Source organism: Enhydra lutris, unplaced genomic scaffold (genome assembly GCF_002288905.1).
Source record: "Enhydra lutris kenyoni isolate GAN:26980312 unplaced genomic scaffold, ASM228890v2 scaffoldscaffold10, whole genome shotgun sequence".
Taxonomy (NCBI): Eukaryota; Metazoa; Chordata; class Mammalia; order Carnivora; family Mustelidae; genus Enhydra; species Enhydra lutris.
The window spans coordinates 8169885-8186843 of record NW_019154094.1 but is presented as its reverse complement, the minus strand read 5'-3'; the positions used below and the strand labels follow the sequence as shown (position 1 = coordinate 8186843).

The following is a 16959-nucleotide window of genomic DNA, read 5'->3' as shown; positions in this document are numbered from 1 at the left end:
CCTGCTCAGTGGGGAGTCTGCTTCTCCCTCTGACCCTCTCCCCTCTCATGCGCTCTCTCTCTCTCTCTCTCTCTCAAGTAAATAAATAAAATCTTAAAAGAAAAAAAAAAACTAAAATTAAGGTGGAGGAATATAATTTTAATAACAAACTGGTCAAACAAAAAATGTTCTGAAAATGTTTTTTCAAGTTACAAAATAGAGCTAAGGTTACCCAACATTTCTGAAGGCTTAACTACACAATCTAAATAAATAAAAATTTTTAAAAAATAATCTAAATTAGGCTAATTCTGTACGAAATAGACTTACTTACAAAATAGTTATCTATAAATATAAGTAAAAAAGGATAGATTACAACCTAAATATTTAAAAATGTTGATGTATAAGCCCACTGATCTAGACTAGGGATCGGTGAACTTTCCACAAAAAAGCCAGATAGTATTGGTATTAGGCTTTGCAGTCTGTCACAATTATTCAACTCTGCCATTGTGGCATGGAAGCAAACACACACAATATCTAAACATATGATCTTGGGTGTGTTACAATAAAACAAAAGTGAGCTAAAGACTATAATTTGCTGACCACTGACACAGACCTTAAATTTGAAAGGAAAAATGTACCCAGCATCATCACCATTGCTTTAACTTAAAGACTGCTGAGCCAAAAGTAAAGACCACTATCTAGTATTTATGAAACACTAGCTTTACTAAATATTTTATGGATTTTTAAAACTCAGTTCTCTAATTTTTCACTGGAACCCCCAGCTTCAAAATGATGAGAACACCTCTTGAATTTGTGTGATAAAATCTTGCAGACTGCCAATCCAAAAGAAAATTTACTAGTAACAGAAGTTTCAATTGGAGCATTTAAAAAATATATACATATATATTTATAACATACATATAAATATTTAATATATAATTTTAAAGATCAGATTTCTATGCCATATACCAAGTAAAATCATAAAACCATAAATCATAAAAATCACATTCCTTTGGTATTTTATTAATTGTAAGCATAATACAAAAGCTTTAAAAATACAGTCATCATCATTTATTATATTGGCTATAAAAAAATTAACTCCCTACAGATCTAAAATATAATCTACTAATAACTGAAAGGTACTACTTTCTCAACTCATCTTTGTACCCAGTAACACTTAATATTGAAAATGTACCTTAGAAAATTGCATCCCATAATTTTTTTTTCCTCAGAACTATTTTTGATAACTGAAACACAATTTGCCATGGGCCAAACACAGCTCTGGATTCTAGACATAAATTAGTGAAATTAACAAAACTTTTATTTACATATATAAATGTTCATGTATGTTTTTGCTAGCTTTCCTTATTTGCCAAGTATGTATTACTTTGTTAAAAATGATTTAAAAAAATAATTGGGGGATTATTTTTTAATGTTTAAAAAGTGCTGAAACAGGAGCACCTGGGTGTCTCAGTGGGTTAAAACCTTTGCCTTCAGCTCAGGTCATGATTCCAGGGTCCTGGGATGGAGCCCCACATCAGGCTCTCTGCTCAGCAGGGAGCCTGCTTCCTCCCTTTCTCTCTCCACCTACTTCTCTGCCTACTTGTGATCTCTGTCTGTCAAACAATAAAAAAAATCTTAAAAAAAAAAAGAAGTGCTGGGGCGTCTGGGTGGGCTCAGTGGGTTAAGCCTCTGCCTTTGACTCAGGTCATGATCTCAGGGTCCTGGGATCGAACCCCACATTGGGCTCTCTGCTCAGTGGGGAGCCTGCTTCCCCCTTTCTGCCTGCCTCTCTGCCTACTTGTGATCTCCGTCTGTCAAATAAATAAAATCCTAAAAAAAAAAAAAAAAAAAAAAAAAAAAAGTGCTGAAACATTGGGATGCTTGGGTGGCTCAGTCAGTTAAGTTTCTGCTTTCGGCTAAGCTCAAGTTCCCAGGGCCCTATGATTAACTTCCACATTGAGCCCCTTGCTTAGTGCGGAGCCTGCTTCTCCCTCTGCCTGCTGCTCCCCCGTTTGTGCTCTGTCTCTCTCCGACAAATGAATAAAATCTTAAAAAAAAAAAAAGTGCTGACACACAAAACACTTGGCATGCTCAGTATTCAACCTCACAAGCACTTTGGAAATGACTAGAAATTTTTTAAATAGTTTCTATTTTTAAAAACCAGAGCTATTTCTATACAAAGAAAATATCCCTCTTTATGATAGACCAAAAAATATTATATATCTTTACCATAAAATATTACAATTTCAGTATTCAAATTTCAAGACTTACCGAAAAGGTCCTGTTCTGTTAGCAGATCGAGAATCCCCCCACATCTCTTTCTATGTTAAGAGAGCCCAGTAAGTAGATCCTTTTGCTACCAAAGTCTGGTTATAATAGTACCTGTATAAAATAAACCACAAAATATAAACATATTAGAACATGAAGAAAAAAACTAAACTAATTTCTTCCACCTTGCTTTATCAGGAACAACAACAGGGATATTTTTGGAAGTCACTTTTAATTTTTTTTTTTTTTTTTTTTAATTTTAGAGAGAGGGAGGGAGCACGCATGCACTAGTGGGGTAAAGGGGAGAGGGAGAGGGAATCTCAAGCAGACTCCACACTGTGAGAGCCTGACGCAGGGCTTGATCTCATGGCCCTGAGATTACAACCTGAGCCAAAACCAAGAGTCAGGTCACTTAATTGGCTATGCCACCGAGGAACCCTAGAAGTCACTTTTAAACATTTACTTATTAATTTGTAACAAGAATAACAAGAAAAATACTTTTTTTTTTTTGAGGGAACGAGCAAGCGAGAGAGGTGGGGAGGGGCAGTGGGAGAAGAGGAGAATCCCAAGCAGGCTCAATGCCCAATGGTAGAGCCCAATGTGGGACTTGTTCTGACAACCCTGAGATCACGACCTGAGACAAAATCAAGAGCTGGACACTCAACCAACTGGGTCATCCAGGCGCCCCAAGAGAAATAAATTTTTTTTAAAAAAGACTTTATTTATTTATTTGAGAGAGAGATCACAAGTAGGCAGAGAGGCAGGCAGAGAGAGGGGGGGAAGCAGGCTCTCCACCGAGCAGAGAGCCTGATCCCAGGACCCTGAGACCATGACCTGAGCCGAAGGCAGAGACCTGACCCACTGAGCCACCCAGGCACCCGGAGAAATACATTTTTAATTAAAAATTAAATTTAAACATTAAAATTAAATTTAAAACATTTTAAATTAAAAATGTATTTCTCTTGGGGTGCCTGGGTGGCTCAAGTCAGTTAAGTGTCTGCCTTCAGCTCAGGTCATGATCCCAGAGTCCTGGGACTAGTCCAGCTCCCCGCTCCGCAGAGAGTCTGCTTCTCCCTCTGCTTCTGCTCCTCTCTCCGACTCATGATCACTCTCTCTCTAAAATAAATAAAGTCTTAAAAAAAAATGTGCACTCTGGGGCATCATAAGTTTCTCAATGTTATAAGAATGGTTTATGTTTTCTAAATATTTACTAATTTTTCTATCCTCCATTCACCTTCCTTTTTGGAAACAGCGTCTTTAATATTAACACCATTCAGTCCATGGCTGATCCTACACAATCTTAACTAGTCAATCAGAATAGTCTACCACTCTCATCACAGTAATTGCTCTAAAAATGGGCATGTACCAAGATGTACCATACTATGAGATAAACATTATTTAGAATTAAAACAAATCAAAACCTAGCAGGAAAAGCTCTTTATCTGCTTCTTAACTGTCCGACTGTATCAGCAAGAGAACTATTAACAGAGAACAGAGATTCCTCTTTACCAAAAAACTTATCTGCGTAACAGGGCAAAGTCTGTTTCTCAAACATCTCTTCTCACCTTTATGCTAAGGGTCTTCCTCTCCTTTGTACTCTCAGGTCCCTAACCCTCTCCTTATTTGGTATGTCATATAAACCTCATGTTGCCGGACCGCCTTGGAAATGTCATGTTTGCATGGATTCCTCATACATGGATTCCCCATATGTATGACACTATATTTAATTTTCTCCTGCTAAAAGATAAATCAATAAAATTAAAACTAAAAATGGGCATGCAACCCAAGTCAACCTGAGAAGTCATCTACACAACCTCTGCTGAAGTTACTAAAAAAGATGCAAACTTTCAATGCCATGGATTTGGCAATAGCTTCTTAAATATGACACCAAAAGCACAAAGAAAAAATTAAGTAGACTTCACCAAAATAAAAAACTTTTGTGCAAACAAAGTACACTACCCAAGAGAGTGAAAAGACAAACCACATTTCAGCAAAATGGCAGATGAGGAAGTTCCAAAGTCTCATTCTTCCACAGAAACATCAAAAAACAGCAGTAAATGTTTGATCCAGCTCTGCTGGCTTAGAAAACAGCCAAAGGTGCGTAACAACGAAGAGAATGTGCAATCAAGAAAAAGCTATCTTCAAAATAACAGTCAAGTTTTGTGGTGGTTTCATTCACCCCTGTCCCACCCACCCTTGCACAGGCAGAGGTTTAATCTTGAAGAAATGGCAGCCTAGTTCCCAGCTCCCTCCTTCAAATCAGAGGGAAACCTGATTTGCAGATTACTGTGCACATCTCTTCTAATCTGTCTGGGAGATATCTGAAGGACTGATGTTAGGATTGGTGCTTGTCTCTGTTTCATCTAACTCAGAACCTGAGTGGTGGGTGGGAATAGGGTAAGAAGCATTGCTAGTAAAAGCTACAAAGCAGACTCAGATATGGGAAAGCTGGGGTGAAAGCACTTCGGGAAATTAGGACATTCCAAAGTAACAAACATAGGGGAAATTTTAGAAAACTACATGCATACTCAGGCAAGACAGATGATGAGACAAGACCTGAGAAGACCTTAAGCTTTCACCTCAGGTTGATCCCAAGGCCCAGAGCAAGCCTAGCCAAATGTTGAAGGAATGCCCCAGCACAGAACCAATATGCAAAAACAAACAGAGGTGGTTATTCATTTTGCTCCTTTTCTCTTTGTTTTTGTTAGTGTTTTTTGTTCGTTTTCATTTGTTTGAGCTTCTGGTATTCATGGAAAACATTAGATGAACATGAGTTAATGGAACAGACATCAGTGATCATGCAGTGATGACAAAGAATAGTCTTTGCAAAACAGTTTAGAAAAAGCCTCAAAACAGACTACTATAGCCTTCAACAATCCCCCACCACCACATCAGCAAACTCCAACAAAAGGTACATCTGATTTCCAGAGTTACCATATTATGATAGTCAAATGCCCAATTTTCAATAAGAAAAAAAACACAAGACATATAAAGAAACAAAATAAACTTACAGAAACTATCTCTAATAAACCCAGATATCAGATTTACTAGACAAGGACTTTCTAACAATGGTAGAAATTATGCTTAAATAACTAATGGAAATCAGGAAAACAATACATAAGCAAAATGAGACTATTTACAGAGACAGAAATTTATACAGTGGAATAAAAAACCTGGAGCTGAAAAGTACAATAATTGAAATGAAAAGTTCACCAGAGTGGTTCAACAGATTAGAGTAGGCAGAAGCATCAGCAAACTCGGAGGGAAAAGGATTGAAATTATGAAGTCTGAAGAGCAGAAAGAAAAAAGAACGAACAAAGATGAACAAAACCTATGGGGTTTGGAGATACTGTCAAACTGACAATGATTATGTAATAAATGAGAAGGGAGTCCCAGAAGGAAAAGAATGGGCAGAAAGATTATTTGAAGAAATACTGGCCAAAGAAAAGAAAATTTCCCCCAATTTTATAAAAGATATGAACCTACAAATCTAGGAAGCTAAATGAAATACAATGAAATACCCGCCTGGGTAGCTCAACTGGTTGACCACTCCACTCTTGCTTTCAGCAAGAGTCATGATCTCATAGGTGGTGGGATGGAGCCCTTCGGCCCACTCCATGCTCAGTAGGGAGTCCGCTTGAGGATTCCCTCCCTCTGCCCCTCCCCCAACTTGTACACAATGCACGTGCTCAAGCTTTCTCTCTCTAAAATAAATAAATCTTTAAAAATAAATAAATAAATCAAGTACAAGTAAGATAAACTCACATCCAACACATTATGATTAAAGACAAAGAATTTTCAAAAGCAATGAAGAGAGGGGCGCCTGGGTGGCTCAGTGGGTAAAAGCCTCTGCCTTCAGCTCGGGTCATGATCCCAGTGTCCTGGGATCAAGCCCCACATCGGGCTCTCTGCTCAGCGGGGAGTCTGCTTCCCTTCCTCTCTCTCTGCCTGCTTCTCTGCCTACTTGTGATCTCTGTCTGTCAAATAAATAAATAAAACCTTTAGGGAAAAAAAAAAAGCAACAAGAGAGAAGTGACAAGAGATTCTCAGTAAGATTATCAGTCATCATTAGAAACCCTGGAGGCCAGAAGGTAGTGGATAATTTCTGAAAATACTAAGGGGGGGAAAACTAAATTGCCAATCAAGAATTCTGTATCCAGGGACGCCTGGGTGGCTCGGTTGGTTAGGCGGCTGCCTTCGGCTCCGGTCATGATCCCGGCGTCCTGGGATCGAGTCCCGCATCGGGCTCCTTGCTCATCGGGGAGCCTGCTTCTCCCTCTGCCTCTGCCTGTGCTTGCTCTCTCTCCCTCTCTCTTTCTGACAAATAAATAAATAAAATCTTTAAAAAAAAAAAAAAAAAAGAATTCTGTATCCAACAAAAGTGTCCTCCTCCAAAAAATGAGGAAGAAATTAAGACATTTCCAGGTAAACAAAATCTGAGGGAGTTTGTTATTGAACCCTGCAAGAAATGCTGAAGTTCTCCCAGTTGAAATGATAAAGAGGCTAAACAGTAGCCAAAGCCATATGAAGAAATAAAGGTCTCTGGTAAAGATAAACACAGGGGCACTTATAAAAACTAGTATTATTGTGACTTTGGTTTGTAACTCCACTTTTTTTATTTTGCACATGATTTAAAAGACAGATAGATGCACAGGCAGCTCTTTCTGCCTACAGGTCCTGTCTCCATGCTTTAATAAAAACACAGTTGTGGGGGTGCCTGGGTGGCTCAGTGGTTAAGCCTCTGCCTTCGGCTCGGGTCATGGTCTCAGGGTCCTGGGATCGAGCCCCGCGTCGGGCTCTCTGCTCAGCGGGGAGCCTGCTTCTTCCTCTCTCTCTGCCTGTCTCTCTGCCTACTTGTGAAATAAATAAATAAAATCTTTAAAGAAAACAAAAACAAAAACACACAGTTGTGTGGGTGCCTCAGTGGCTCAGTTGGTTAAGTGACTTCTTGGGCCCAGATCATGATCCCAGAGTACCAGGACCCCACATGGGGCTCCCTGCTCAGCAGGGAGTCTGCTTTTCCCTCTGACCCTCCCCTACCATGCTATCTCTCTATCTCATTCTTTCTCTCAAATAAAGAAAGAAAATCTTTTTTTCTTTTTTTAATTTATTTATGACAGAAAGAGATAGCGAGAGAGGGAACACAAGCTCCAGGGGAGCTGGAGAGGGAGAAGCAGGCTCCCCGCTGAGCAGGGAGGCGATATGGGGCTTGATCCCAGGACTCTGGGATAAGGATCTGAGCCGAAGGCAGACGCCCAACAACTGAGCCACCCAGGCACCCCAATAAATAAAATCCTAAAGAAAAAAACAAAAACAAACAAACAAACAAAAAAAAAAACAAAGAAAAACCCTGTGTGCACCAAAAAGAAATAAAAGACAGATGCATAAAGAACAGTTATGAATCTAGGTTAATGAGGACCTAGATGTTATATAAAGATGTTATCTATGACACTGATAACAGAAAGAGAAGATGCTTTACAGAAGTGGAGTTTTTGTATGCTACTGAACTTCAGTTGATATAAATTCAAATTAAGTTGTTATAACTGTTGAACGTTAAATGTAATTCCCATGGTAACCACAAAGAATACACATGCAAGAAAATGCGAAGAGAATCAAAACATTTCACTGCAAAAAACAAAACAAAACAAACAAACGAAAAAACAACTGAACATAAAGAGGCCAACAATGGGAGAAACAAAGGACAAAAAAAGCTATAGGGCATATAGAAAACAAAAAGCAAAATGGCAGAAGTCCCTCCTTATCAGTAATTACTTTCAATGTAAAGTTTAAACTTTCCTAATCACAAGAAGAAATGGGCAGAATAAATGAAAAAACATGATCTAACTGCAGAGGATCTTTGAACAACACAAGTTTAAATTGCGATGAGTTTTCTTCACAGATTTTTCTTTTCAATTCACAGATTTTTTTCAAAAAATATAGTGGAAAAATTATTGGAGATTTATGACAAAGCAGATGAAACACGTAACCTAAAAATACTGAATAAAACTAAGAAAAAGGTCTATTTTATCATTTACTACCATAAAATACACACAGAACTATTATAAAAAGTTAAAATTTGGGGTGCCTGGGTGGCTCAGTTGGTCAAGCGTCTGGCTCTTGATTTTTGGCTTAGGTCATGATCTCAGGTCCCGGGATGGAACCCTGTGTTGGGCTCCCTGCTCAGCATGGAGTCTGCTTGTCTCCCTCTGCCCCTCCTTCCACTCACATGAGGACTCTCCCTCTCTCTAAAGTAAGTAAGTCTTTTATTAAAAAAGTTAAAATTTATCAAAACTTACAGGGTGCCTGGGTGGCTCAGTCGGTTAATCGACTGCCTTCAACTCAAGTCATGATCCCAGAATCCCGGGATCGAGTCCCGCATTGGGCTCCCAGCTCCACAGGGAGTCTGCTTCTCCCTTACCTTCTCCTTGCTCATGCTCTCTCTCACAGTCTCTCTCTCAAACAAATAAATAAATAAAATCTTTGAAAAAAACGAAAACGAAAAACTTACAAACTCACAGACCATAAGTGATACCATTTGCAGTTGAGAAAAATGTAAACAAATGTAAAGATACTGTGTGAAATCATAATTGCACAAAATTAACTGTAGTACATACTGTACTACTGTAATAATTCCGCAGTCACCTCCTGCTGCTACTGCGGTGTGCTCAAGTGTTGCAAGTATCCTCTTAGAAAAAAAAAATGACACTAATCATCCCTGCAGAGGCAGTTAGTCTTTCTGGCAAATTGCATTATCACAGCAAAAAGTGATTTCTCCTGGTTCTCCTGTTATTTTTCATGTTTAATGCAACACCATAAACCTTGAATAACACCCATACAAAGTGCCATCATTGATGCTGAAAGTATTCCCAAGAAGCAGAGTAGTCATGAAACTACAAGAAACAGTTGAATTGGTTGATATGTACCACAGAGGTTTGCGGCTGCAGTTGTCTGCTGTTTCAAGATAAATGAATCCAGTGTAAGGACCATGGGGAAAAAAAAAAGAAAAGAAAAAGAAAATTCATGAAGCCATCACTGCAGCTATACCAGCAGGCACGAAAACCTTGTAATTTTTATAAGGTATCTTTTTATCTCATATTGAAAATACAGCTTATGGCAGCTTTTACGTGGGTGCAGGATTGCTGTAAGAAAGGCGTACTTAGGGACGCCTGAGTGGCTCAGTGGGTTAAGCCTTTGCCTTCGGCTCAGGTCGTGGTCTCGGGGTCCTGGGATCGAGCCCCGCATCAGGCTCTCTGCCTGCTGCTCTGCCTACTTGTGATCTCTCTTTGTCAAATAAATAAAATCTTTAAAAAAAAGAAAGAAAGAAAGAAAGAAAGAAAGGCATACTTACAGGCTCTAATATGATTTGAGAAAAAGCAAAGTCATATTATATGACAACTTAATGCAGATAAAGGTGAAGGAGCTAAATCTAGAGATTTTAATGCCAGCAAAGGATGGTTTGATAATTTTAGAAAGAGGTCTGACTTTAAAAAAATGTCAAGATAACAGGAGAGGCAGCTTCTGCCCACCAAGAAGCAGCAGCTGAGTTCTCAGGGCCACTGGTAAAAATCACTGAGGAAAAAGGCTATCTGGTTTCTAATACAGATGAATGTGCCCTACTCTGGGGGCAAAAAAAAAGGCCACAAAGGACATCTATTAATAAGGAAGAGAGGGGCACCTGCACCCAGGTGGGGTTAAAGCCTCTGCCTTCAGCTCAGGTCATGATCCCAGGGTCCTGGGATCGAGCCCCGAATCGGGCTCTCTGCTCAGCAGGGAGCCTGCTTCCTCCTCCCTCTCTGCCTGCCTCTCTGCCTACTTGTGATTTCCGTCTGTCAAATAAATAAATAAAATCTTTAAAAAATAATAAGAAAGAGAACAGACCACCAAGATATAAGGCAAGAAGGTACAGGCTAACTCTACCGTTCTTAGTCAGGTTCATGACCCATAAGCTGCTAACCCCCGAGCCCTGAAGGGAAAAGATAAACAGCTGCAAGTCTTTTGGCTGTACAAGAAGGCCTGAACAAGACCCTCTTTCTGGACTGGTTCCACTGATGCTGTGACTCTTCCTGATTTAGGAAGTACTCTGCTGGTAAGAACTGTCTTTTTAAAGTTCTTTCCATATTGGACAAAGGCCTTGACCCCCCAGAACCCCAGGAGTTCAACACTGAAGGTGTCATAGTGGTCTACTTGCCCCCAAACATATCTCTGATTCAGCTTCTAGATCAGGGGATCATAAGGACTTTGAAAGTTTCTTATACACGGTACTCTATGGAAAAGACTGTGAACGCTATGAAAGAGAACTCTGATAGAACATCATGAAAGTCTGTAAAGATTTTTTTTTTAAGATTTTATTTATTTGACAGGAAAGAGAGGGAGAGAGGGAATACAAGCAGGGGAAGCAGGAGAGGGAGAAGCAGGCTTCCTGCTGAGCAGGGAGCCCAGTGTGGGGCCCAATCCCAGGACTCTGGGATCATGACCTGGGCCAAAGGCAGACACCTAACAACTGAGGCACCCAGGCGCCCCTGGAAGGATTTCTTTTTAAAGATTTTTTTATTTAGTTTAGAGACAGAGTTTGTGTGAGTGAGGAGAGGAGCAGAGGGGAAGAGAGAAGGAGAGAGAGAATCTGAAGCAGTCACTGCACTGAGCGCAGAGCCCCATATGGGCTCCATCTCACAACCACAAAATCCTGACCTGAGCTGAAACCAAGAATCAGACGCTCAACCAACTTAGCCACTAATGCACCCCAAAAGTCTGGAAGGATTACACCACTGAAGATGCCACTGTTGTAGGAAAAGCCATGAAAGCCATTATGCCTGAAACAGTAAGTTCCTGCTGGAGAAAACTGTGTCCAGAAGGTGTGATGACTTCACAGATTTACAACAGAGGAAACCAAGGAAATCATGAAAGAGTGGATACAAAAAGGTGGGGGTGAAGGGTTTCAAAATACGGATCTTGGAGAAATTCAAGAGCTAACACACACCACCCAAGAAAAATTTTAAAAGGATGACTCGATGGAGATGAGTACTTTCAAACCATGCCCAAGAAAGAGGAAGAAGATGTAGAAGAAACAAGGGGCACCGGGGTGGCTCAGTTAGTTAAGAGTCTGCCTTCAGCTCAGGTCATATCTCAGAGCCCTGAGACTGAGCCCTCCATTGGGCTCCCTGCTCACCAGTAAGTCTGCCTGTCCTTCTTCCTCTGACCCTCTCCCTGTTCATGTGTGCTCTCTCTCTATCCCTTTCAAAAAAAAAAAAAAAAAAAAAAAAAGACACAGAAGAAGCAATCCCAGAAAACAAATTGATATCAGACATCTGACTGCATTCTGATTATTGAAGACTGCTTTGACTTCTTTGATGATCCAGACTTTCTAAGGTACAAGCACTGAAACTAAAGCAAACAGTGGAAGGATTGTGGAACCACCACAGAAACAATTTTAGAGATACTGGAAACCAAAAAAGTCAGAAATTAGGATGCATTTCCATAAAGTTATAGAGCGTGCAGGCCTTTCCTGCTTCTATTTCTACCTCCTCCACCTCTTCTACCTTTGCCACTTGAGAGGGCAAGACCAACTCCCACAGTGAATAGTTAATAAACTTCTCTGTTGTTGGAGTGCCTAGGTGGCTCAGTGGGTTAAAGCCTCTGCCTTCGGCTCGGGTCATGATCCCAAGGTCCTTGGATTGAGCCCCACATCGGGCTTTCTGCTCAGCAAGGAGCCTGCTTCCCTTCCTCTCTCTCTGCCTGCCTCTGTGCCTACCTGTGATCGCTGTCAAATAAATAAATAAAATCTTAAATAAATAAATAAACTTCTCGAACCACGTGAGATGTTTTGTGTCATCATCACCCAAGTACTCATCATGTAGAACATCATGTGCGAGACTTGAATGGAAGTGGACAGATTAGTGATTTTAATAGAAAATTCATATTGTGTTAGTTTTCTTACTGTTTTATAACATTGCTTTCAAAGAATTACATTACCATACACTATGCCTCTTTCTCCTGTAATTGGAGAAACTGCCTATCAGCCTATCCTCACAGTTAAATGTTTTTTAAATCTAACAATGTGGGGTGCCTGGGTGGCTCAGTGGTTAAGCATCTGTCTTCAGCTCAGGTCATGATCCCAGGGTCCTGGGATCAAGCTCCGCATCAGGCTCCCTGCTCAGCAGGAAGCCTGCTTCTCCGACTCCCCCTGCTTGTGTTCCCTCTCTCCTGTTTCTCTCCCGGTCAAATAAATAAAATCTTAAAAAAAAAAAAAAAAATCTAAGGATGTTTCCTATGGACACTGGGGAGGATATGAGCTATGGTGAGTGCTGTGAATTGTGTAAGACTGATGACTCACAGACCTGTACCCCTGAAGCAAATAATGTATGTTAATAAAAATAAATAAATAAAATCTAACAATGTTTCCAATGCTGTATTATGAGTATGATTGTAATACTATATAACATAAAAATTTTTTAAATGATTCATTCATTAATGTATAGGCTAGGCTACCATGAAACAATTATACTGCTGCTTCTTTGGTATCAATGCATGAATCATTATACCTGTAAACAAATACAAATTTTTTTCTTTTTCTTTTTCTTTTATTTATTTGATTGAGAGAGAGAGAGTAAGAGAGAAAGCATGAGAGGGGAGAGGCTCAGAGGGAAAAGGAGACTCCCTGCTGAGCAGGGAGCCCGATGCGGAACTGGATCCCGGGACTCCAGGATCATGACCTGGGCTGAAGGCAGTCGCTTAACCAACGGAGCCACCCAGGCACCCACAAATTTCTTTTTCATAGAATCTTCTCATTTTAAAAAAATATTTATTTATTTTCTATCTATCTGCTTATTTTAAGATTTTATTTATTTGTCAGAGAGCAAGAGAACGAGCAGGGGGAACAGCAGGCAGAGGGAGAAGCAGGTTCCTCACTAAGCAGGGAGTCTCATGTGGGACTCGATCCTAGAACCCTGGGATCATGACTCGAGCCAAAGGCAGATGCTAAACCAACTGAGCCACCCATGTGTCCCTACTTATTTATTTTAGAGAGTGCATATGCGTGTGTGCATGAGCAAGGGGAAGGGGAGAGGGAGAAGAAGAGAGAAGTACACTGGCTGCTGAGCACAGAGGGTTGGGGGGTGCTCAATCTCACCACTCTAAGATCAGGACCTGAGCTGAAATCAAGTCAGACACCCAACCAATTGAGCCACACGGGAGCTCCAATCTTCATTTTTGATGTCTAATATCAGTAACATATATAAACATCTATACTGTTTTTATCATGCAAGATAGTATCAAGGGGCCCCTGGATGGCTCAGTTGGTTAAGCATCTGCCTTCAGCTCAGGCCGTGATCCCAGGGTCCTGGGATCGAGTCCTGCATCAGGCTCCTTGCTCAGTGGGGTGCCTGCTTCTCCCTCTCCCTCTGCTGCTCCCCCTGCTTGTGTTCTCTCTCTCTCTGACAAATAAAATCTTAAAAATAAAAAAAAGTATTGATATAGGTACTAATCATTAATTCATTTTATAAACTGACAATGTAATTGTATGGTATTGATTAAAAAACAGGGACGCCTGGGTGGCTCAGTTGGTTAAGCGGCTGCCTTCGGCTCAGGTCATGATCCCAGGGTCCTGGGATCGAGTCCCACATCGGGCTCCTTGCTTGGCAGGGAACCTGCTTCTCCCTCTGCCTCTGCCTGCCTCTCGGCCTACTTGTGATCTCTCTCTCTTTCTCTCTCTCTCTGACAAATAAATAAAAAATCTTAAAAAAAAAAAAAAAAAAAAAAAAAAAACATTACAGGGGCACCTGGGTGGGTCAGTGGCTTAAGCCTCTACCTTCAGCTCAGGTCATGATCTCAGGGTCCTGAGATCAAGCCCTGAGTCGGGCTCTCTGCTCAGTGGAGAGCCTGATTCCCACTCTCTCTGCCTGCCTCTCTGCCTACTTGTGATCTCTCTCTGTCAAATAAATAAATAAAAATTAAAAAAATTATAGTACTGTAAATGAATTTTCTCTTGTGATTTTAATAACATTTTCTTTTCTCTAGTTTATTATAAGAATACAGTATGTACTACATACAACATACAAAATATGTGTTGACTGTTTATCTTACCTATAAGGCTTCTGGTCAACAGTAAACTATTAGTAGTTAAGTTTGGGGGAGTCAAAACTTATACACAGATTTTCAACAGTGCACAGAGCCAGCACCCCAACCCACCGCGTTGCTCAAGGATCAACTGCATATGCTGTATATGTATAACTGTTTAAGCTATCTATGCTTCAAGAGACTCACTTGAGATCCAAAGACACAAACAGGTTGAAAGTGAAAAGATGGAAAACATATTCCATGCAAAAAGTAACCAAATGAGGGGCGCCTGGGTGGCTCAGTGGGTTAAGCCGCTGCCTTCAGCTCAGGTCATGATCCCAGGTCCTGGGTTCAAGCCCCACATCGGGCTTCCTGCTCAGCAGGGAGCCTGCTTCCTCCTCTCTCTCTGCCTGCCTCTCTGCCTACTTGTGATTTCTCTCTGTCAAATAAATAAATAAAATCTTTAAAAAAAAAAAAAGTAACCAAATGAAAGCTGGGGAGCTAGATTAATATCAGACAAAACAGACTTTGAATCCAAAATTTATAAAAGACAAAGGAAGACATTATATATTAAAAGGTTCAAGGATGCCTGGGTGGCTCAGTTGGTTAAGCAACTGCCTTCGGCTCAGGTCATGATCCTAGAGTCCCAGAATCGAGTCCCACATCGGGCTCCCTGCTCGGCAGGGAGTCTGCTTCTCCCGCTGATCTCTCTCATGTTCTCTCTCTCTTTCTCTCTCAAATAAATAAATAAATAAATAAATATTTTTTAAAAAAATAAAAAATAAATAAAAGGTTCAAAAAATATAGCAAGAAGATAAAATAATCATAAATATTAAGCATAGAACACTCTCAAAATACATAGAACAAAAACTGAAAACATGTGAAGAGAAAAATAAACCATTCTCTAATAGTTGGAGACTTGAAACTCCACTTTCCATAACAGGTAAGTTGACCAAACAGAATAAATGGAAACAGAGAACACAATAAACCAACTAGACCTAACAGACACATACAAACACTCTACACAAAAGTAGCAGAATCACATCTCAAGTGCACCTGGGCTAGTCTCCAGAATGGACCATTGACTAAACCACAAACATGTCTCAATAGATATAAAAAGAGAGATACTATGTAAGTATCTTCTCCAACAGGGATGAGGTTAAAAGTCATAACATAAGGAAAACTAATATTCACAAAATTTGAAATGCATTACCCAACTTCCCAGTTCCTCTTCTAGGAATTCAATCTCTAGAAACTTACAGGGTTAGGTGACACGTTTACAAACATGCACAGTGCAGCACTGTTTGTAATAGCAAGATTTTAAAATCTAAATGTACATCAACATAGTATATTGCACTACTGAAAGGCCACACAATTCGCAAAAAAACGAGGGAGCTATGTGAACTGATCAAGGATAAGCTATAGGTACGAAATACTATTTATAATCATCCCATCGGCGCAAAACAGAGAAGAATACAGGCATACCTTGGAGACACTGCAGGTTTGGTTCCAGACTACCGCAAAAAAGTAAGTGAAATGAATTTTTTGGTTTCCCAGTGCATATACATGTTTACACTATATGATAGTTTATTAAGTGTGCAGTAACATTTATCTAAACATACAATGCACGTACCTTAATTAAAAAATACCTTATTGTTAAAAATCGCTAACCATCATCTGCGCTTTTAGCAAATTGTAATCACTGAACACAGATCACCATAACAAATACGGTAACAATGAAAAGTCTGAAATATTCTGAGAATGTGATACAGAGATACAAAGCAAGCAAACGCTCTTGGAAAATGGCACTGACAGACTTGCTCAACCCAGGGTAGCCACAAACCCTCTTCAATCTGTAAAAAAAAAATGCAGTATCTGCAAAATGTAACAGAGCAACCCCTGTAAATATAACTAAGCTAGGGGATTCACACTTCTTGATTTTAAAACTTACTACAAAGTTACAGTGATTAGGAGAGTGTGGCAGATCAATGTTATAAAGGGGCCTGCCACCTAAACTGCCCAGATTCCACCTCCAACACATGCTACACCAATCCGTAAAAGGACCCTTCGGTGAGTTCGAAAGACTAGCAGAAGAAACTACTGCAGGTACAGATCTGGATGAGTGGCAAATAGTCAAATGAGAATTTTGAAGACTGAAGTGAAAAATGGTTCCATAAGCATAGCTGTTGAACAGGAGTCAGCTGCTTCAGAAGATGGTAAGCATTATGCTAAACTACAGGCTACACTCCTAGTGACACACTTCCGTTGAACTCTGCAGCCACACTACTCTAGAATCTAAACAATGGTTTCCTGGAAGCTGACCAGTGAGTTTGGCAAAAAAGAACCCCCATTGCAGGTCAGTACTCTTTATGGTTGGAACAATGATGGTAGCTGATTGTTTCTGTGCCTCTTCCATCTTTCATTCTTCATTAATAAAGCATTTTTCGGAGGTGCCCGAGAGGCTCAGTTGGTTGAGCATTTGACTCAATTTCAGCTCATGTCGTAACCTCAGGGTCATGAGATGGAAGCCTATGTTAGGCTCCGTGCTCAGCAGAGGGTCTGCTTGAGAATGTCTGTCTCTCCCTCTCCCTCTGCCCCCCCTCCTGCTTACCTGTGTGCTCAGTCTCTCTCTCAAATAAACCTTTTTTTAAAAAGAAT

General features: G+C 40.2%; 1 protein-coding gene across 3 annotated transcripts in view; it reads right to left on the bottom strand.

Moving 5' to 3' along the window:
- LOC111143785 (RNA binding motif protein 6) overlaps positions 1–16959 on the bottom strand; it is a 105660-nt gene that overhangs the window by 75340 nt on the left and 13361 nt on the right. For 2 of the 3 annotated variants that reach the window (XM_022497657.1, XM_022497656.1), the window contains exon 2: positions 2254–2364. Coding sequence is in view for 2 of the 3 variants with exons in the window: in XM_022497656.1 (XP_022353364.1) it covers positions 2254–2297 (44 nt within the window). In the remaining variant the exon portion in view is untranslated. Of the gene's footprint in view, positions 1–2253; positions 2648–16959 lie in introns of those variants that run through there. The other variant, XM_022497659.1, reaches the window with a different exon arrangement.